General features: G+C 31.7%; 2 protein-coding genes across 2 annotated transcripts; both read left to right on the top strand.

Moving 5' to 3' along the window:
• The first annotated feature begins 2300 nt into the window (after positions 1-2300).
• Positions 2301-5590, top strand: LOC107017286 (WAT1-related protein At1g43650-like). The gene is made up of 7 exons (XM_015217548.2): positions 2301-2570; positions 2671-2733; positions 2813-2926; positions 3205-3454; positions 3603-3761; positions 4294-4445; positions 5382-5590. The coding sequence occupies exons 1-7, from the start codon at positions 2365-2367 to the stop codon at positions 5467-5469; spliced, it is 1032 nt and encodes a 343-aa protein (XP_015073034.1). The 5' UTR covers positions 2301-2364; the 3' UTR covers positions 5470-5590.
• Positions 5591-16444: 10854 nt separating this feature from the next.
• Positions 16445-21209, top strand: LOC107018382 (thioredoxin-like fold domain-containing protein MRL7L, chloroplastic). The gene is made up of 6 exons (XM_015218848.2): positions 16445-16614; positions 18470-18665; positions 18782-19308; positions 20141-20222; positions 20294-20405; positions 20504-21209. Exons 2-6 carry the CDS (start codon positions 18474-18476, stop codon positions 20617-20619), a joined length of 1029 nt encoding a protein of 342 aa, XP_015074334.1. The 5' UTR covers positions 16445-16614; positions 18470-18473; the 3' UTR covers positions 20620-21209.
• Positions 21210-23204: the final 1995 nt, after the last annotated feature.

The raw sequence follows: 23204 nt of genomic DNA on the forward strand, positions 1-23204 counted from the left end.
GATAATAATTATATGTCCAAACATGAAATCTGAATTATATGTTATTAACCTGTGTTTGAAAAATCAGAATTACTTATTTTACAAAAATTTTGCAGAAACACGAAATAATCAAAGTTTACTGAATCAGTAAGAAAGATGAACATAAATTAATTAGGAAAAACTAAAATCTGTAACGTATTAGAATCTGAAAAAGAAAAATTTGAACAGGAAAAAGATTAAGTCCACTGAATTCACAGTGTCTCCTTAAGGAAATTATTCCCCTCTAGTATCCGAGGTTTGATTTGGAATATGTCCTCTCAGGATAAAATGATCTCAATCACCAGCGTGTAGATACCAAAAACTCTGATGTCAGCGAACCACTCAACAACATTAAAGTACACGAAGAAATTTTTGTGCAGAAGAAGAAGAAATAAGAAAAATTCGTAAGGAAAATTCTGAGGAATGAATAGTATTTATAGGCAAGAGGAACAGATTCCGAAAGGTTGCAACCCTTTCAGAATCCACACAACCATTAATGAAAGTTTGCAACCTTTTAAACGGTCCTGACTGTTCTTGAAGGTTGCAACTCTTCAGAACAGACATTTCCGAACGATGGAAAATTCAAATAAAATCGGGAAAAATTTAAATAAAACGGGTTGCGCGTATCCGAGTTGGGTCGGACAACTAATTAATTGAAATCGGTATGACCATTTAATTTAATTAATTAAATAAATAATTAAAACAAACTTTGTCCAAAAATTAATCTCTCGATCATTTTCCAAAGCCAAAGCTGACAATGGCACGAGGAGAGTCCCTCTTTCCAACCCTTTTAACAATTAATAAGAGTGTTTCTATATTTAAACTCTCCTATTTTTCTTTTCACTACCGATAAGAGACAAATGTCTTTATATCTAAAGTATCAGAAGACTTCTCAAGTTCCCAACTTTTCAAATTTCTCTCTTTCACTCTATTTCGCATCAAATTCTTGTTACATATCCAACATTCTATTCCTCTTAATTAGTACTACAAAAGTGGAGATGATTATAATCTTTAAGATAATAATACCAAGGAAGTCAAGCTTGTAATTCTTGCCTAAATATCTCACTAGTGCACATCCATTCGGCTTACTAGATCTCCATAGCCTCCACTTATGAGAATATCTTTGTTATATTTTGGATCAAATTTCACGGGTCATCATGAATCACTTATGTTAATTGATTTAATTCCAATTTATTTTTATTTTCTCTGAAAATAAGAAGATAAGAAAAATTAATTATCTTCTTTCTCAAAATATTGGAGGGAACATTTATTTTTAACAATTGCACTCCCTTTTAAGAAGGGAGTGTTTCTTCCCTTAAAAGTGGTGCAACGTTTAGATAAAAAAAGATTTTCTTTCTTCTCTTAACAAAAACACCAAAAAATGTTTAGCTTTGTGAAATACACCATCTTTATTTACTAGTAATTCAAAGAAATAATTTGGAGCAATACTTTCTGATCTAATTTGCTGCAACAAAATACACAGATCTTATATTGTATCTTATTTATTAAAATTATTACATATCTCATCGATGTTACTTTTATTTTTTCAGGATAATAAAGTCATGCAACTTTTATAAATATCTTATTAAAGTTAATTTTTTTTAGGACAATAAAATCAATAACTATTATTTTTTAACTCCGAAAATATAAAACACATATTTAACATAACATATGATATTCACTTTTTTTTTAAAAAAAAGAAATAATAAACGTGCATCTTATTAATATGACCCCAAGAGCTGTTTTTCTGTCTGCATATATACAAACTTAGGTGTCTAACAATATAAAGATTTAATATGCACAATTGACTATGAAACATTGGCTTTTTGAATAGGACTTGTTAGTCAAAAAGAGAGGTAAAATAAACCTTGACCCCACTTAAGTGATCTGGGTTTTGGGAAGCTAAATGTATATATTGTAAAAAAGATATTTATTCTAGAGAAGGTATTTTATAAGTGAGACGTGTTTAAGTGGTTGAAAATATTTATTATCAAGTAGTAGAGGAGGTTTAAAAAAATAATAATAAGCTATTAGAAAACAAATAATAAGTTTGTTTGAGTAATGTAACATAAATTGTTATAGAAAAAGCTTTATAAAATAGTAGCTCCCCTACTCGAGCATGTGAAAATTGCTACTCTAATATTTGCAAAAGTGCACAACTTGCTACTTTTCAAAAGTATTTTTTTTTCGAAAAAGCACTTTTGACAAAAAAATCATTATTCAGAATTTGGAAGTTTGATCAAACAGACTAGAAAAAATAAGTATTGTACCAAGTCTATGGTTTGTCTATAAATTGAAGAGTCCTTTGATGCACCAACATGACAAGAAAACCAAATTGAGAAGAAAATGAAGCACTTAGTAATTAGTTGTGCCATGTCAATGGAAAAACAAAAACACTACATTGCCATGCTCCTTACACAAGCTATTTTTGCAGGCATGGCCTTGTTTTCTAAAGCTGCAATATCTCAAGGGATGAACCCTTATGTTTTCGTCACTTATCGCCAAGCATTTGCTATCATCGCGTTAGCCCCCCTCGCTGCCTTCTTTGAAAGGTTAATATAATAAATTCGCGATTTTTTAGTAGTGTATGTACAAGCTTAACAACTATATTGTATATATGCAATTTTCAACTTTTTGTTTTAACTAAAACAGAAAATCTGATGTTCCTTTATCCTACAACATCATATTGAAGATCTTCCTGATGTCATTACTTAGGTAAAGTTCACTATTAATTATTTAATTTATTGTATGTTAATCATTTGCCTCAATTAATTTTGTTACATTTTTTTTTCAGCACTCTAAGTTTGGATCTATACTATTTTTCCATACATTACACCACAGCAACATTTGCTGCAGCCTCCACTAACTTAATTCCAGCCATCACTTTTTTTATGGCAGTAATTTTAAGGTACACTTTACAGCTACCTGACTGTTCACTTTTACTTGTCACGTTTTATTTTATGAGAGTATGTTAACTTAAATTAATTTTCGAATCTAACTTATTCACTATTTTAAATTTAGATATTTAAAAACTATACCATATGAAAAATCACATGTTATAAAATTGTTCATAGTCTATACAGTTTAACTCCCTAGAAACGAAATGTGACAAGTAAAAATGAACAGAGGAACCATATATGTACTTAATTTTCTGTTTGTTTTTTTTTAAAAAAATAAAATATACAGAGTGGAGGCTCTTGCAATAAAGAAATCACATGGAATGGCAAAATTGTTGGGTTCTTCAATTGGTGTTACAGGAGCTTTGGTATTTGCCTTAGTTAAAGGTCCACAATTGAATTTCATGAATTGGTTCAAAGGGAACACAAGGGGAACTCATAGCTCAAATTTGAATTATAGTTTGAAGGAAGAGTGGTTAAAAGGTTCACTAGTCATGGTTTTAGCTAACTTGACATGGTCTCTATGGCTCATTTTACAGGTATATTTGATTATATCTGAGTCACGAGTCACTTTAAGTGTTTTACTTTTCATAAAGAGCATCTCTTTCAATATATAGTAAAGAATATCTGACAAGCTTAAGATTACGAGATTTAAAAAGAAACTCTGATTGTTTTTTTTTTTTTTAGGTTCGTATTGTGAAACAATATCCAGCAAAACTTCGTCTTGCCACTCTGTATTGCTTGTTTAGCTGGATACAATCTTCAATTTGTGCCATGGTGATGGAAAGGAATATATCAGCATGGAAGCTAAAATGGGACATTAATCTTTTTTCAGTAGCTTATTGTGTATGTTTTCTCCTATGGTATTTCAAAAACATGATTTTTGTTTCAATTTAATTTAATTAATTCTTGGAAATATAACATTATCTTCAACACCCCGTTACGTCGTTTTGACAATTTTTTGGTTGATAAATTGTCACGTGTGAGCTTGATTTTTTTCATAGGTCAATCATGTGAAAATTCTTTTTAATTTTGAATGTCAGTGAGTTTTGATCTCAATAATTCTACTTGCTCTGATACCATATTGAAATGATACCATGTTGAAATGTATGACCATCTCATCTAAAAGCTTAGTTATTAGAGAAAAATATTTTTATAATTTAATTATATTCTCAACAGACATCAATTTAAAATAAAAATTAAAAAATTCTTATTTTCCATCTCAACACAAAGTACGATATCTCATGTTTTTTTTCCCTCCAAGTGGGTTGAAAATTAGATGAACATCTATGAAATTCACCTTTTTTGTTGTTTATGGCATAAATTATTGGTTTTTACTTTTACTATGTAATATAATTATTCACCAAAAACTTTGCAGGGTTATATTGTTACAGGCTTGACATATTGGATACAACTTTGGACTGTAGAGAAAAAAGGGCCAGTATTTGTATCTATGTTCACTCCACTATCACTCATCATAACTGCCATTGTGTCGGCATTTTTATGGAAGGAAACACTTTACGTGGGAAGGTAACACCGCCATTTCAATCATCAAATTAGTTCATATAGATAGGGTTGTGCATCGATAGGTTCGACTCTGTTTCATATATTATCGATTTGGTTTATTGATTTTCAATTTTTAAATATATCAATTAAGATATTTTTTATCGGTTTTCGATTTATCGATTATTGATTATTATCGATTTGATTTTCGGTTTATCCAATAAAAAAATGTCTGGAAAATATTATTTGTCTTCTCACTTCTCTCAATGCTTTGATATAATGAAACAAGAAAGATAATGAGAATTTGCATCAATAAGAGAAAATATTGTACGAAGGCTATAATTACATGTTACCACTAAAACATAGTATGCATTTTTTTATGTTAATCAAAATTACGAATCTTTACAAACTTACAAATGCTATAACTTACAATTGCAAACTAAAACTAAAATAAAATAGTCTAACAAGACTAAAACTAAAATCAAATAGCTACAATCGTGAAACCCTTACTTTAAAAACTTAGTGAAGGGGCCTAGTATGAAGTTGGTAGAGTACTAATAATTTGATATACTTATTGTGTCTAATTATATTTTAAATTATAAATATTTAATAATTAAGAAGGGTAAAGTAATAAATTATTAGCGTGTTATTGAGTTATCAATTTACCCAATAACCCAATAATAAAAACTGATACCGAATCAATAATTCAATAATTTTTTTATAAACCCATTAAAAATTTAATAACTCAATAACATTTTTTTCGATTCGATTTATCAACCAATTCGAATTTTGCACACCAATATATATACATGACGTTTTTGCTATTTTTCCTATTAGGAATGAATATGATCTATACCAGATATAAGTAACGATTTTGCTAATATTCAACTTAATGATTCAATTCTTTTATAATTAAACTTCAAATACTCAATTTTTTGTTCTTTTGTTTTTTGTTTTTGGCAGTGTATGTGGAGGAATATTGCTAGTTGGTGGGCTTTACTTGGTCCTATGGGGAAAGACTAGAGAAGCAGAGAGGGAAATAAATCAATAGTGGAAATCAAAGATGAAATTACAGTAATTTAACAGGACAATATTGTATACTCCCCGTCACATTTAAATGACAAAGTTTGAATTTCAAAAATTAAATAAGAAATTCTCTATTGTTATTTGTATATCCTTCGAATATTTTAAATTGTTAATTCATATGGCTTATAGTACTTTTATTTATCAGAAACTTTGAAGATTGTATATCCAAATGAATAGTCAAAATAAAGAAACTTTGAAGATTTTAATTTCTTTTTGTTGATCGAGTATACATATTGATATTAATGTTATCAACATCAACAAGTATGTATCTTATTTCAATTTGCTCTTGCTCATTATATTCATTGCAAGATAGCAAACTGTTTTAAAATTCCAACCTACAATCTGGTTGAAGCCTTTCTATTTTTGTGGAGTTAGTACTACAAGCATGAAGTGAGTCTTTCTTGATTAAAATATAGTCGTTTGAAGTTACATCTTTAACAAGGGCTTCAAGTTCACGCACTCTTATTTAAATCAGTGAGTTTTGTCTAATTTCAGGAGGATGTTTCCTAGGGTGTTTAAATCGTATTGACTTTACAAGCTATTGTTGAATGTCATACCTCTGTGTGTTTGAATTGACATAATATTGGGAAAATGCACAAGTACCCCCTCAACCTATGCCCGAAATTCCAGAGACACACTTATACTATACTAAGGTCCTATTACCCCTGAACTTATTTTATAAGTAATTTTCTACCCCTTTTTAGCTTACGTGGCACTAGTTTGAAAAAAAAAGTCAACCATCGTTGGACCCACAAGATAGTGCCACGTAGGCTATAAAGGGGTAAAAAATTATTAATAAAATAAGTTCAGGGGGGTAATAGGACCTTAGTATAGTATAAGTGTGTCTCTGAGATTTCGGGCATAGGTTGAGGGGGTACTTGGGCATTATCCCCATAATATTTTTTCTTTTACTACTTCTGTTTCGTGCAAGCCATAATCCTTATTGATTTATATTTTTCTATATATCCTTCATGTCTTTTTCAAATCCTCTTGTTCACATGAGTTTGGTTGTGGATAACTGTTTGGGCTGTTATGTTAAACTCAACTTGAAGTTATGATCTTGAGTTCCACCCTCCCTTTATTACCTGTTGCTTGGACTTAAGTTTTTTATTGTGTTTGGAGTCACTGCTTAACACATGTTCTGCCTATTTGCTCTTTTCTTTTGTGTGTTGACATGTTTGGTTACCTCTTTGTTACTAAAAATTGCTTTGGTTGCTTTTTGGATCTTCAAATAATTAAATCACTCTTATGTCAATTAAGTTATGTATTATTTGTTTCTTTATTCCAAAATGTTTATCTCATTTGTTATATGAACCCGTTCGAGTCCATGGTGGACTTACCTTCGAGGTGAGCCCTGGAGGCTCAATATTATGCTTCATTAAGTCAACCAAGTCATCGGAACATGTCTTGAAGCTGGAAATTGGAAAAACAGGTGTTCGAGAGGCGAAAATGGGCTGTATACATATGCTGATGTACACTATCGTATATACTTATATATAAATCAATGCAGCAAATACAAGACCTAAAATTTGAGACACAGGTTTCGGAAGCAAAAAAATATAAGTGGAAGGTGCTGATACAAGGCTAATATACACTGATATACGTTAAGCATATATAGTGAATATACACAACAAAAATAGGCCGAAGGCCCAAGGTGTAACAGTTCTTGAGGGCTTAATTTGGGCTGAAGACAACAACTAAACTTGGGCTCAAGTCAATTATTTCTTTAGTTATTTGACTTATATTTATTTGCTTATTTGCCATTTTGTGTAATTCTAACCTTACTTGTTTTGGTTTTAATTTAATTAACATCACAAAAGTCATATTGGCATGTGTTTTATTGCTTTATGTTGAGTTAAGTTATTCATTGAGTTGAGGAGAGCCAAGGTAAGTGTTCCCTTCAAATCTTTTCAAGCTTAAGTTGTGTTTAGCATTCCAACTCGCATACACATACATTCAATGTGTTGATGCTAGTTGGTCTGTATTGTCTTATGATGTAGACACAGGTAACTAGGATAGGCATCCGACGCACCGTTGATTCCAGTGAGCAGCTCAGAGTCAGTTGGTGAGCCTCCTTACATTTCGGAGGACATCTTTTATCTCTTGCTTTCTAGTTTTCATCTGTTAGGATGATCGGGGGTCCTGTCCCAATATCCCTCTTTGTTTTAGAAGCTTCATAAACAAATAGTATTAGTTCTTTAGTCTTGTTCATTTCAGTTGTACACGTTTAAGACATGAGTTGCCATTTTTGCCAAGTTATTACTTTTAAGTTATTTTCATGAATTATCTCTTGTGTTTAAGTCTTCGTTGAGTAAGTAAGTCAGACCAAGAGCCCGCTCGAGATCAGCAATGATCTTCGAGTGCCAATCCCACCCAGGATGTGGGCTCAGGATGTGACAACGGGACCCACTTACTATAGCAAATTCCCTTGCCCAAGTTACTAATCCTGGTGCCCCAAGTTGTCCTCCTACTATAGCAATAGTAATAACCAAGTAATTGGCTTATAAATAGCCACTTCAATGTATTGAGAAAGACATGAACACAAAGTCAAAATGAAGTTAGTTACTACTATTCTCTCTTCTTGTCTTTTTTTTTGATTATATAATCTTTACTTTATAACAAGATTAAACTTTTACTAAATATAAAAAAATATCATTAACCCTCGATATCAGCTTTAGTAAGGCTATGCTTTATCACTAAGCTATTTCAGCCGGTTAGAATAGAGGTGAAGCATTCCTTCTTTTATTTTATTGAAAAATAAATAAATTAAAGTGTCACATGAATTTTCAAATTCCCGAAGTGAACTTATTCCAACTTGCCAATATGTTAAAAGATTAAAGATGTTCTGAGCTAGGTATGAGGTTGGTGAATTAAATGTTTGTGAGCTGCTGGATAAAAGGAACATAACATAAAGAATCAATTCTTCAAAAAGTTTGTTTTTTAGGAACAAAGTGGAAATCCAATTCATCAGTATACTTCACTTTTTTGCATGATTGATTTTTCAGATTATGGATATTACTAGATATGCTTTTGCCTCATCAAAATTAAAATAAATAAGCTTCATACGTGGGCTAATAGAATAAAAGATTCTTAACAATATGACCACCTGTATAGGAATCCAACAAAAAATAGACAAATCATCAAAAGGTCTATTTTACCAAAGTCAAGCAATAATTTAATTTGAAATTCTTGCTTCACTATCTTATTGGGTAGCGTTGGAAATGTAATCGATGTGGATAATAAAGGTAAGTGGTTTGGTTAGTAGATAAAATTATTTTAAAATTTTATTTTTCTAAATTAATTCATTTTATTTAAAGATGAGAGAATATAATATAAAGTTATAAGGCATGAGATGGAATGTCAAGGATTTCTAATGGAGGATAAAATATATGTGTTTAATTGCTAATATGAATTTGTTCACAATTAAATATAAGATAAATTTAATTTTAGGATATTTTACTTTATTTCAGAGTTTAAGATTGACATGACACTTTTAGTGTTCAACAAAGGGGAAATGTATAAGTATTCTCTCAATCTATATACCCGAAATCTCAGAGACACACTTATACTATACTAAGTCATATTACCCCCAGAACTTACTTTATAAGTAATTTTCTATCCCTTTTCGATCTACGTGGTATTAACTTGAAAGAAAAAATCAATCAGCGTTGGACCCACTATATAGTGCCACGTAGGCCGAAAAAGGGTAGAAAATTATTAATAAAATAAGTTTAGTATAATATAAATGTGTCTCTAAAATTTCGAACATAGATTGAAGAGATACTTATGCATTATCCCTTCAATAAAACACAAAATTCTTCCTTAATTAAGTCCCAAAAAAAACATATTCACTATCTTGTTAAACAGTTGAGTTAACGACCACTTAAAGTACATTAATAGTGTCACTGGGTGCCAAAAAGTAAAACGTTTTCTCTTGATATATATATTATGTTTGACATTTTCAGTCTTTTGATGGTCAAATTTGATGAGTTTTATTTATTTTTGGTTAGTTAGTACTTACTACTCCTTCTGTTCATTTTATTAGTCATTTTACATTTTGAAAGTCAATTGATTAATTTTTAAAGTAAAATGAAATTATATTGATTCAATAGTTTAAATAAAAAAAATTAATATTAAAAAACTATACAAAAATACTATAAATTACGATTATTTGAACATCAATATGATAAAAAAATACATTATAAGATGCTAGTTAAAATATTATCGTTTGACTCTAAAAAAAATATATAACAATAATAATGAATGAAAATAATGTTATTTATCTCAAAATGTTAGAGAAAATCTACTTATTTGAATATATTCTAAGTTTTAACTTGTGGCACATTGAGCACCGTGTTTAAGAAAGGAAAAAAAAACTTGTGGTATTATAAATATTTTAAGTATGTTGTGATATTTTATTTATAAATATAGAAGATGTAAGGGAAGGTTTACAATTAAATTATAGGTTAATAGCATTTTTGATCTCATAGTTACTGATAAATTCTAAGTGTAGTCAATGGGATATAAAATTTAAGCACATTTAACCTTTAACTATTTTGAAATGTGCAATCTTGATCCATTTATTAGCTACTAATCATAAATTTTCATCCGTTAATCATTTCATCTTTTAATTATTCATATGTTATGTAAAATTATATTGTTATTCCATATTTGAGGTAATAAAGTCATCAAAAGTAAAATCAATATAACATATATTTATTTTTTTATGTAAAATTAAATGTTAATTATTAATAACTGACGGATAAAAAAGACAACAATGTACAACTTACTTAATATAATCCTACAAGTAATGAAGTTTGAAGATATTGTTCTCCCTTAAATTATATTTAATATAAATAGTTATTTTAGTACATCTTCTCTGTGCGGTATATGATCTATTTATCACATAGAAATAGATTTGAAGGAGTATTTGAAGACCAAACTAGTCACTAATATGGACACTGAGGATAAAAACTAACAGTGACACAAACTTCCACACTAAAAACTTAAAAGTGAAAGTGTGTACAAGTAGGTACAGTAAACAAGTACTTTAATTTCCTAGTGTAACATACTACATACATATCTAATATTAAGATAACATAAACTAGTCCTGGTTTATATTGTTCAGGCTCTTCAAAAATGTCATCAGTCATCAGGTGTGTGTCATATCCTTCAAAAGTAGACAGTTTTGAAGGATTTGACACGATTATGATAATATTAATGGAGAATCCCGAACAACTTAATTAGGTCCTAGAAAGCCACAGTTGGTGTTTTTCTGTCTGGTAATTGAGTAAAAACAACTCTAGCTTCAGTAGTAGCAGAAGGTGGAATAAGCTGAACAAGATCAGAATGTGGATAATATCTATAAACACAAACTTGATTTTGTCCCTCATTTGTAGACTGTCTAACCTTATTATTTCTTCCTTCTAAAATGGAAAATCCAAGAATTTTCCCTATCTTTCCAAGCTCTTCCAGTGATGGATGATAAAATATACTTAAATTTGCTATCTATATATTGTACTTATTGCACATGGATTCATAGATTAATTGTAAAGTCCTCTTTATATAGCCATATATTTAAAGGAATAAATTTTTTAGAATCTTCCTATGCCATTATTTACCCTTTTTTATATATGTTCCAACTCGCGATATTCATATGACTTATGGTGGGATGATTAAGATTCTTTTGTCGTTAATCAAAAGTTTTGGATCATGTTCTTGAAAAAATGAAAAAAAAGTTACTTTCGTTGTTTCTATTTATATGTCACCATTTTAGATTTGACATAATAAACAAATATGCCCTTTAACTTTGTCTTATTACATTTATGTCCTCCATCTTTTTGTATGTACAAGTAGACACTTAAACTTGTATAAAATTGAATAAATAGACACACACGTCTTATGTGGCATCTTACATGACAATTTGCATCCTACGTGGTGTTCTATGTGTATCGTACCACATAGGACTAATATGTCTATTTGTTTAATTTTATACAAGTTTAAGTTTTGTTTGTGCATACCCAAAGTTTGAGGATATAAATATGAAATGAGGTCAAGTTAAAGAGCATATATATGTATTATGCCTTTTAGATTTCATGTCCCTTAATAAACTATGTAAGTTTACTTATTTATTTGGTATATATTCTCTTGAAGTCAAGTTTTCACTAAATGAACAAAAATTAGTTTATTTTGATTAATTAAACTGATCAATGAACATGAAATAATCAATTAGTTTTTCAATATTGATCAAATTTATATTTTCAAAACTAATAACTCTCAGGAGTAAAAGAAAGAAATAGTATCATTTATGTATTAATTTTATGAAATAACAAATATTAAGAATTATCTATTTCTAGTAAAGACAACATATAAATAGAAACAGATGAAGTACATTAAAAGTGATGCTCCAAAAAAAAGATCATCAATACAGATAATTTAGTAAATCTTCAATACAGATATTGGACACGCTGTGGAATTAAAAAGTAAAAAGGAATTTTTGATTCTTACAAGATTATGTAAATATTCGGATATGGTTAAAGATAAAGAAAAAAGACGGTGTATGACTTGTCAGATATTTGCATTTTTTTTGTAAATAATTTGATTCGATCCTTAAAATTGTGAGTATAAGTGAGACAACAAGTCAATCAAATACAAGTGGGTAATTAACTGAGGAAATGTCTATATGTTTGATGTCTCTATACATACAAACTGGAATATTGCTTGCAAGTTGACATTTGTTATTCTTTAAAATTTACGAGCTTTAACATAAAAATGGATGTTAGCATTATCTAACAATATCCTTTCAGTCTAAACACCTACCAAATGCAATATGTCATGGAAGTTGAAATTGTAATATTGACTTTTATGTTATTTGTTCGGATCAAGCATCACTATAACAAAAATGATTATTAGCGGTAATTAATTTATAATGTCGTTAAATATATATTTTTAGCGACAATTGATACTCTTTATATATGTCCCTAAAGCTTTTAACGACATTGGTTCTTATGACACTTAACTAATGCCGATAAAAACTTTAGCATTTTTTCTTAATATCAATATTTAATGCCGGTAAAAGTTATTTTTGTTATAGTGTACTGAGTTAACATCACATATCAAAAGTTATAGCTGACTTGTAATAAAGGCATATTTTACTACTTAATCAAATTTATCAAACGAACTATGATCAGTGATTACTCCTATCTGAACCAGCCCCAACTATATCACCCCAACAATAAACACCAAAAAATATCCACTTGTGAAAGATCAAGTCGCTATAATTATTGCGATGTGAAAGCTCTTTATATTTGGAGAAGTAGAAGAAATATATATCAGAATGTTCTATCATAATGGACATTCCGAAAGTTGTACATGAATTTGAAAAACAAAATTGTATTAAGAAATAATATATATGAAAATTTTGACGTTCATTATATAAGAAATTGATAATAATACACCATACTAGCTAATTAATGGAATCAATTTGATTTTTTGTATTGACTAACAATTTGATAAATCACGAGTATCTTATAGAAGGCCACATAACTTCCATCATCAACATTATTGTGTCATCAATTTTTGCCATAAGATCTCAAATATTACCCAAAACATCAATCAAATAATTTTATGGTAGGCAGGGACATGTTACCAACTAGGCTCTAGAATAATAGAATACTAAATATATAGCATATATATGCAGAGGTCAAAATCTAGTATTCACCTTCAAACAAACGCTAACTATGAATCCATCGCAATAAAAGAATTATGCAAAGTGGCCGGTAAAAGTGGAAATCAAAATTCCAATATAACCTATAGTTTGGTTCCACGTACGCTAGAAATATTCTAAGAGTAATCTTCATGCTCAAGTTAAATAGTCGCTCAATCAATATTTATTATTATATCAAAAAGATATATTTTTTTCGATTATTATATGAAACAAGTTGGGAGCATCGAACTTGAGATTAATGATTGCTAAGTTTCCCATTCAACGTTGTTTGTCAAAATTCTAATTCCGATTCTTTCTTCTTTTTCCTATTTCTGGTACCTTATTCTTATCTTTTATTTCATTTAAAGTGGTAATCTAATTTCATTTATCCTATAGATTATTAAAATTAATTTATAAAATTCTTTAGCAACTTTAATTCGATGTTATCGGCCAAAGTACATATCCTACACAATAAGCCTGATTTCTTGCCCCCTTCCTTATCCTCTATGCATTAAAAAAATATTAAACTTTATATTTATTTTTATAAAAAAAAAAATATTTACAAAATACTTAGCATGTCTGTAGCTTATATAGATATAGTTTACGTGTTGTATAGTATTATAATAATAATAATTAACAATGTGATTTAACTATTTTTATTGTTGTGAATAGCACCATTTAATTTTTTAAATGGATTACTATTAACATTTCAAGAAATTTTTCATCAGTGATACTTGTGAATTACAGAAAAAAATCAATACTTTTTTGACCTTGTTACCTTACTTTCTTTTCTATATTTCAATAACTCAATCAAACTGTAATTTATCTTTGAGAATAAAAGAAATTCTTATGCTTAATTCTTTAATTAGCTTGATCGATGACTATCTTAATTCGATCATTATTCTTTTTCTAATATTTGGTCTATGGACAACTACAAGATATCATATATTCTAATTAAATTAGATTAATATCAACGAATATTATGGTGTATTTTTTTAAAAGACGGATCTTTTTTTAATGGATAAATTTCAATTTACATTTGGGATAATCATGGAAAAAAGAGCACTAAAGAATAAGGTTGAACCATCAGCAGCCATCTAAAGTTGACACAAACTTTCACATAGACACATTAAGTAGGTTTTGTTCATTTCAGACCTCTTATATCAGGTTTATACTATGTCATTTTAACACTTTTTTACTAATTTGACAAAGTAACACTTTGTTTGGATCATTGTTACCCATTGTTTCATAATGTATTGTATTTTAATGTACTCTATTGTACTGTATTATATGGTAGATACAATGTTTAGTTAGATTGTATTATTTGTTGTTGTTTAGTAACATTTTAATTGTTTGGTTTGATTGTATCGTATTGTATTGTAATTTATAAATTTACTTAAATATCCTTAAGTATTCTAAGGTAGGAGGTGTTCAAATAATTAAGGTAAAGGGTAAAATAGTATTTTGAAATATTAGGTAAAAATATAATTTGAAAAAGAAATTAAGTAACAATAGGAACACACAAAATTGGTTGTTCCATAAAATAAGGATTTTCATTGGTACGTAACAACGAAATTTAACAATACAGTAAAATACATTTTAAGTAACAATCAAAATAGTACAATACATTGTAGGTATAGTAACAATACAATACAATATAATGGATAACAATGATTCAAACACAGGGTAAGTGTAACACACTCGTTAATAACCCGTGAGAGGCTTATTTAGCCTATTTTGTTTATTTTTTTTAATCTCTTTCTTCCCCATTTTTCAGCCTTTACATCTTTCCTTATTTCCCCAAACTTAAAATCATTCAATGGACGTCAAAATTTTGTATTTAAATTTTTTCTTTAGTTGCAATAGTTCAATTGAAAGAAGATTATTCATTTCAAAGTTAAAAATATAATTATATATTTATGTTCCAAGCTAAATATTAACTTCTTTTTTTAAAGAATATTAAAATTAAGTAAAAAGAAAGAAAGGAAAAATCTGAATTTGCTTTATTCAAATTTCATGTTTACACTTTTAAACAACAAATAAAATCAAGAAATGGGTACGGCGAAGAAGACGATGAAAACGGAGTGAGTATTATGACAACGACCATGAAAATGAAGGAACGAACAAGATAAACGTGTGGAATGAGAGTGGTGGAAAAGACACACACACACAAAAAAATTTAATTTTAAAAATAAAAGATAACTACGATGGTAGAAATGATGAAAATGACAATGAAAATGGAGAAATTTGATGGAGAAGATGACTGGGGTTGAGGGGCGGAAGGGAATCATTTTTCTTTTAACTCAGAATATCCTTTCAATTTATTTTGACTTTTAATTTATTTATGTATATAATGATATGATTTTAAAATGAGTTGGCACGATATAATTGACCATTTAATCCAGCTGGATGCGTTTGTTCAGCACGCACAAAGAGTGAATAGGAAATTGTAAAAAAAGTATCAGAATGACATAATAGGCTTTGATATAAATTATCTAAAATGAACAAAGCTTATAAAATGTTTAAGTAAAAATTTAACGTCAACTCTAGATGATCAGTAATAGATCAGGCCAAAAAATAAAGAGTCCATATTTGGCCCAATCCTAATCCAATAATGGGCCTAAATCCTAGTCCGAGCCCATGTGGCTATAAAAGGGTAAGAATTTCACGGGCAGCCGGTTTTAACAAAATTATTTAATTTGTATCCAATTGTTTAAAATTTTAGCATATATATACCTACTTTAAGCTTGAGAAAATCAACTATGAAATTATGTAGTACTGAAATTTAGTCATTTTAATCGGATTTCTCTTTAAAATGTATACGTATTAGTGAACTTTAATTATGTATGACTATTCATACGGAAATGACTAAAATATATTTATATATGATACATAGAAGTTTGATAAAAAATGACTAAAGTAAGACACGATAATTAAACTTAATTATATATAATTGAACTTCAAAAATGTATAACTGAAATTTTAAACAAAAATATATTGAAATTTCGCAATAGATAATTGAAGATTGAGTAAAAGTGTCAGAAGTGACCAACAAGGATTGTGATGGAGTGATAAATACTTCGATTCAAATTCTATTGAGTATGAAATAACCTTTGTTACGAAGCATTTTACCAACTTTGCAAAAAATAATGAAATTCAACCACTACAGTTCAACCCTTTTTGCTAATATAAATTAGGTTTCAATTAATTGGCTTACAATTTAAGAAATTGGGATGGAACTTGGTAATCATTGTAAACTTAGCCATTTTCTGTCAATATTTTATCCAATTGCTACTTCCATGCCATTCATTATCTCTAACAAAACAAAGCTTGTAACAAAACTGGGGAAAAACTCTCACTCCAACACTGACCTGTGGAGAAGTGAGACAACACTAATCTGAACAAGTAAGAATTCTTTAGCTACTGAATTTATGTGCTTTAAACTCTCAATCTTTTTTTTTCTCTTTTTTTCAGCTATGCCTAAAACTATTTGTGCTTTTTATATGTTGTTGTGCATTTGCTTCATGTTTTCTATTTAAATTAGGATTAAAGCGAAGCTTCTTTTTTTCAGCTATGCCTAAAACTACTGCATTCGGTTTCTAAAATCTCCAAGTATGGAGATAACAATGATGAAATGGTTACTGTGGGAACAAAGTTAAAGTTAATATAGTCCAAGGGTGACAAGTTGGTGTATTGCTTTCATTGAAAACTATAGGCGAGTAATTGGTGAGTGTAACTGGAAATGGATGAGAGCAATAACCTTAGATTTGTTTATTTAGTTAGTAATAGTAAATTAGTGGATTTCCTCATATGTTAGGGCTTATTGTTGTATCCTCATTAAGATTGAAATATTAGCACTTCAAATAGGGATTTTGCCCCTCTTTTGGACTCAAGCAACTTATTGAGGAATGGTTGATTATCAAGTATGTGAATTGATTATTGTTTTCTATGGTTGTTGATGTTGCTTAATGTTATATAATAGGTGTAGTTAAGTTACGTCAGTAGGCTGATGTGGGCAGGATTTGCGAGTAATACTAGGATAGGTTCCGGTCAGCAAATGCTAGGTATAAGTCCTTTACGCGGCTGAGTGCTGCATCGGGATATGTCCTTGGGCCGTCTCTAGTTGGCTTAATCAGATTCAGATAGTAACAAACAGATCCAATGCTATTTCCTTGTCTACGATGTGGAATCCAGTCATTTTGCAAATAGATTAAAAAGATTCTTAAGATGCTTGTTTTAATATCTAGGAGTTGTAAGATAGGTTCTTAAAAGTTGGTAAGACTTCTACAAGACGTTCTACTTTTCCATAGAAATGTTTCGTTCAAGAAAGACCAAAAAGAAGATAAAGTGGCGGACATATAAAGAAATTGATTTGTCATCTATAACGTGTATCAATCTGGTGCTGGGTAATATCTATGATACTGTGCAATTTGTGCGACTAAATGTCAATCCAATATGCATGGGATTAGCCGCTTCGATGGCATCTTTTCCCTAGTAGGAGGAGAAGCAACTCTTCCCAAAATCTCACTCAAAAGGTGCTAAGTTGGTGTCCCATTTTGACTAAGTATTCTTGTGGTTCTAGAGGATCCAACTATAGGAGAACCAGGAATGGAGGTCTTTGCCGGAGACATGTCATGTGGGCATACCATGTACAAAACATGATGGACAGACTAGTGAAAGACTTCATAGGGAATATGTTCTTTTGTGATGTTGAGAAAAAACTCAATTGTTGATAAAAATGAAGTTCCCATTTCTATAAAAATAGACACGTCTCAATTTGAAACACGGGTGCATTTTGCTATTGCGTGGCAGCTATTCGGCCTATTCTTCGGTTGTACCAACTATTTGACACTGCACTTCTTTCCCTTTAGGTATTATTTGTGATCTTAGAGATGCTATTTGCATTTTGAGTTGTTCTTGTTGAGGAAATCAAGTCAATCGTTTCTCATATACTAATACCTGAGGAATGACAAGGAAATCAAAGAAAATGCATAATCATTCCAAGCCTCATTCTAGAAATATATTTTCTTATATTTGACCTCGAAACCAAGTGTTATTTGTCCTTCATAGGGTACTTGATGAGTACACTGATAAAGAAGTCAGAAAAAAGTGGGGAAGAAATAGAAGAGCTGATGTTCCAGTATTAAATTTGGAAAATGGGATAACTTCATGCCATCACTATCTTTTCTCTGCATTATCTTGTCTAGCTATTACATGTAGTTTCTCTTATGTTAAGTTACAATGCTTTTGATCTTTTTAGAACAATGGAATTACAACACAGCCTAAGGCTGCAGCTTTTGGCCCCACCTTCACAAGAGAAATGCTTGAGAAGCTTCCCTTCAGTGTTTGGAATTTTCCCACAAAGGAAAAACAGACTGAGAAGTTTTAATCTCTGTTCCTTGAAATTGAATAATTTTGGTCCATCAGTACCAAACTTTTGGAGGTCCCAATTGACGGTATGCACATTTCTCCACTTCTATTCTTATTATCTGAACATCACCATTGCTGTTAATCTGTATTACATGTTCATATTCTTCAAATCCCTGTTTATGACAATGGACTATTAAAACAGGTTCATGGTCTCAGACTAAAGGGATCAAAAGCTTCGAAGCTAGAAGAGTTGCTCAAATTTGGCAATGGAGAGGAAGATGATGGAGATGAATCTGAATCTGATTCTGATGGAGGTCATAAGAGGGACGATTACTTTCATATGGATGAGGATGAAAGGCGGGAATGGAGGAGGAAGATAAGAGATGTCATTAAAATGTCTCCTGATGTTGAGGAAGAGGTAGATCCTGTTGAGAGAAGACAAAAGATGCAAAAGCTTTTGGCTGATTACCCTCTTGTTGTTGATGAGGAAGACCCTGATTGGCCAGAAGATGCTGATGGGCGAGGTTTTAACTTGGATCAATTCTTCAATAAGATCAGTATCAAGAATGTTAAGAAAGATGACGATGAAAATGATGACGACAATGAATTAGTATGGCAAGATGATGATTATATTCGTCCAGTTAAGGACTTGACCACTGCAGAGTGGGAGGAGACTGTCTATAAGGACATCAGTCCCCTTATTGTTCTTGTTCATAATCGCTACAGAAGGTGATCTCGCCACCCCTTTACATCTCTCATTAATGATATAGCCTTTGACTTAGATATGAAATGCAGTTCTATCAGTTGTTAGTTAGGGGCACGTGCTTTCGCTGTTATTTTTGTCATGTTTCTGTTTTATTTCTTGTCCATGTGCGTGAAAGTTAGAATCTACTTGCTTCTCTGAGAGTCTAGGTTATCTGCTGGCTGCATTTATGTGTCAAATTCTTATACTAAATGGCAGTTTGCATATATATGCCCATCATTCACTAGGTTTCTTTAGTCTTCTCAGTACTAATATATACCTTTTAGAAATCTCTCCACCGATTCACAATTAAGCCAGGAAAAAGGTCATAGCTGCAATAAACTAAATTTAATTAGTGAGTTCTGTTAAATTTAGAGTGCTCAAACAGTCCTTAAAAGCTTAGCAGAGAATGACACTAAGTTCACTATTTTTTCTGCTTTCGCTCTAATATTAGGCTATATCAATTATTTTGTGGAAGTGACCAGGTAAAAATTAATTTTTTAGAGTTTTTCCTCAAATTATTGAAAGACTTGGGATTCTAGAAACAACATTTCTTATAGAGAGCAGCATAACTAGGTTCACAAAATGACCATACATTTTTCATGATGGTAAAAGCTTTCCTGTGTACTCCTTTCTCTTCCTTGAGAATTGAGGTCGTGTTCATTTGACAAAAACAACTCTTTTCCTTTCTTTGAAGGAATTTTCCTATCATAAAATTGGTTACTGGCTGAGCCTTAAAACAGAGGCCTAAAGTAAGTTTTCGAGAAAGATTATATGAATGGTTGCAGTTATCTTATGAAAGTCGTGTGTTACATGCAGGCCTAAGGAAAATGAAATGGCACGGAATGAATTGGAGAAGGCTATCCACATCATCTGGAATTGCAGGCTACCATCGCCAAGGGTTAGTTAAACCATTCAACTTTAGCCAATTATATATTCCAAACACACTATTGATAGTGTTTTTCCCTTTAGTGTGTAGCAATTGATGCTGTTGTTGAAGTTGACTTGGTGTCTGCTTTGAAAGTCTCTGTTTTTCCCGAGCTCATCTTCACTAAAGCAGGGAAAATCTTGTACCGTGAGAAAGGTTATAGTCTATCTAATGGAACATTGCTTTTGACTTTTGTGGCTTGATCTCAAATCCTCATTCTATATCTAACTTTATTCACTGTTATCCTCGAGCAGTGAGCCGAACAGCAGATGAGCTGTCCAAAATGATGGCGTTCTTCTACTATGGAGCTGCCAAGCCACCTTGTCTCAGTAGCATCGAGAATTCTCAAGAACTAATACCTACAATCTGAGAAAGAAATTATCATCGTAGATGAGTCTTGAGATCTATTCAAACTATGTTTTGATAGCTTCACTGTATTGTGAATTGTCATGAACGTAAAACATATCCTACAGGTGCAACAATGAGTGTTGTCTGTACAGTCGGTCACTAAGATGGCACCGGTGCTCTTGGTGGTGTTTTACCAGGTGAGAAGATGGGGTTCATTTTGCTCTCTTCAACATTTCAATAGGTGCGTTGCTCGTTCCTTCGGTCCTTATGCTAGCGCAGCACCCTTATTCGGTATCAATACAGCAAACACTTATAATTGCAAGCAGCTTCAAGGTTGAAAATAGTAGCTACTGAAATGTCATGCTAGTGTATTCTTTGTTCAAGTATAACAGCTACATGGCCAGCCATTTGTGTAGATTCCCCCAACTTTTCGAATACATAAATATGCTAGGAAGTAAGGGGTTGTTTTGTTGCAGCTGGTTAGAGTTATGTATGAGTAATGTACGGATTAATTGTGCGGGATTTAGTTATGTTGTCTTCTTCCCTATGTAAAATAGCATAGATTGCTTCGTAAATTATATATGTATTAGTTTTGCAAGATTTTAGTTTACATATTTGGTGTACTAAATTTTATACATTAATGCTACCAAACATAATACTAGTTTGTCACGACCCAAAACGAGCCGCGAGTGGCACCCACACTTATCCTACTATGTGAGCGAACCAACAAATCTAAATCCCAACGTAATGCGGAAGACTCAAAATCTTATTAATAAAATCAATAAATAAACATTCTAAAATTTATCAACTATTATCCCCAAAATCTGGAAGTCATCATATCAAGAACATCTATCCTCAAATTACTAAGTCTAAGAATATTTAAGAACTAAAATAAAGAATAAAACGGTAGTCCATGTCCGAGCTTCAAGGACATCAAGACGTGAATGAGAGAATCCAGTCCGAGCTAGGAACAATAGCTCACCCTGAAATCTGACGTGCTGTAGACTGGCTAGAGTTGCGGACGAGATGAAGTCACTGGTGCACTTGCTGCACTCCACAAAAAACAAGAAGAACATAAAAGTAGGGGTCAGTACAAGTACTGAGTAGGTATCATCGGCCAACTCAAAATAGAAAGCAATATATATCAAGTAATAATATAAAATCAACTACAACACTCAACAGGTGACAACAACAAGTACAAAACCCTTTGACAACAACACTAAGCACATCTATGAGGGCTCAAGCCTCCACACCATACTCGTTTGGGAATTAGGTTCTTTAAATTGAGTATATCATCATAATTCAAGATTCATTCTCTTTATTCCTCTTGTGTCGGAACATGACACTCCGATCCCCTAATACTACGTGTCGGTTCGTGACACCCGATCCCCTAATACTACGTGTCAGAGAGTTAATTTTGTGGAAAGATTGATGACGGTCCGTCGTGCCAACGACGGTCCGTCCTGCCATTCCGTCGTGAAGTTCAGAGAGTTGATCCCAGTACCCAGATTTTCAGAGATTAAGTGTTTTGGAACGATGACCCCCGACGGTTCGTCATGCCCATGATGGTCCGTCGCAGGATCCGTCGANATGACGGTCCGTCGTGGGATCCGTCGACCCAGACAGTTATTACCAGAAATAAACTCTACTGCTAAAAACGACTAAACAGGTCGTTACAAGAAGAAAAACAAGGGCGAAAAAGAGTACCTGAATCTGTAAACAGATGTGGATATTTTTCTTGCATATCAGCCTCATTCTCCCAAGTGGGCTCTTCAACTGGCCGATTCTTCCACTGAACCTTGATAGATGCAATCTTCTTTGATCTCAACTTGCGGACTTCTCTAGCTAGAATAGCAACCGGCTCCTCCTCATAAGACAAAATCTCGTCGAGAAGAACTGAATCTCAACGAATAATGTAGTTTCCATCTCCATGGTACTTTTTCAGCATAGACACATGAAATACCGGGTGCACTCCTGAGAGTCCTGGAGGCAACGCTAATTCATAAGCCACCTCCCCCACACGCTTCAAGACTTCAAATGGCCCAATATACCTCGGACTGAGTTTACCTCGCTTACCAAACCGCATCACCCCTTTCATGGGTGAAACCTTCAACAAGACTTGTTCACCCTCCATAAAGTTCAAGTCCTTAACCTTTCGATCTGCATACTCCTTCTGTCTGCTCTGAGCTGCTAGAAGCTTATTCTGGATGAATTTTACCTTATCTAACGACTCCCTCAAAAGATCGGTACCCCAAGGTCTTACCTCAAATGCATCAAACCAACCAATGGGAGACCTACATCTCCTCCCATACAGTGCCTCAAATGGAGCCATATCAATACTTGAGTGATAGCTATTGTTGTATGAAAACTCTGCTAAGGGCAAGAATTTATCCCAATGACCACCAAATTCTATCACACATGCACGAAGCATATCCTCTAACACCTGAATTGTTCGCTCAGACTGACCAACGGTCTGAGGGTGAAATGCAGTACTAAGATCCAGTCTAGTACCTAATCAGCATGTAATGTTTTCCAAAACTTAGGAGTAAACTGCGTACCTCTATCTAATATGATGGAGAGTGGAACTCCATGCAATCGAACAATTTC

The sequence above is a fragment of the Solanum pennellii genome, chromosome 4 (genome assembly GCF_001406875.1).
Source record: "Solanum pennellii chromosome 4, SPENNV200".
NCBI classification, from domain to species: domain Eukaryota; kingdom Viridiplantae; phylum Streptophyta; class Magnoliopsida; order Solanales; family Solanaceae; genus Solanum; species Solanum pennellii.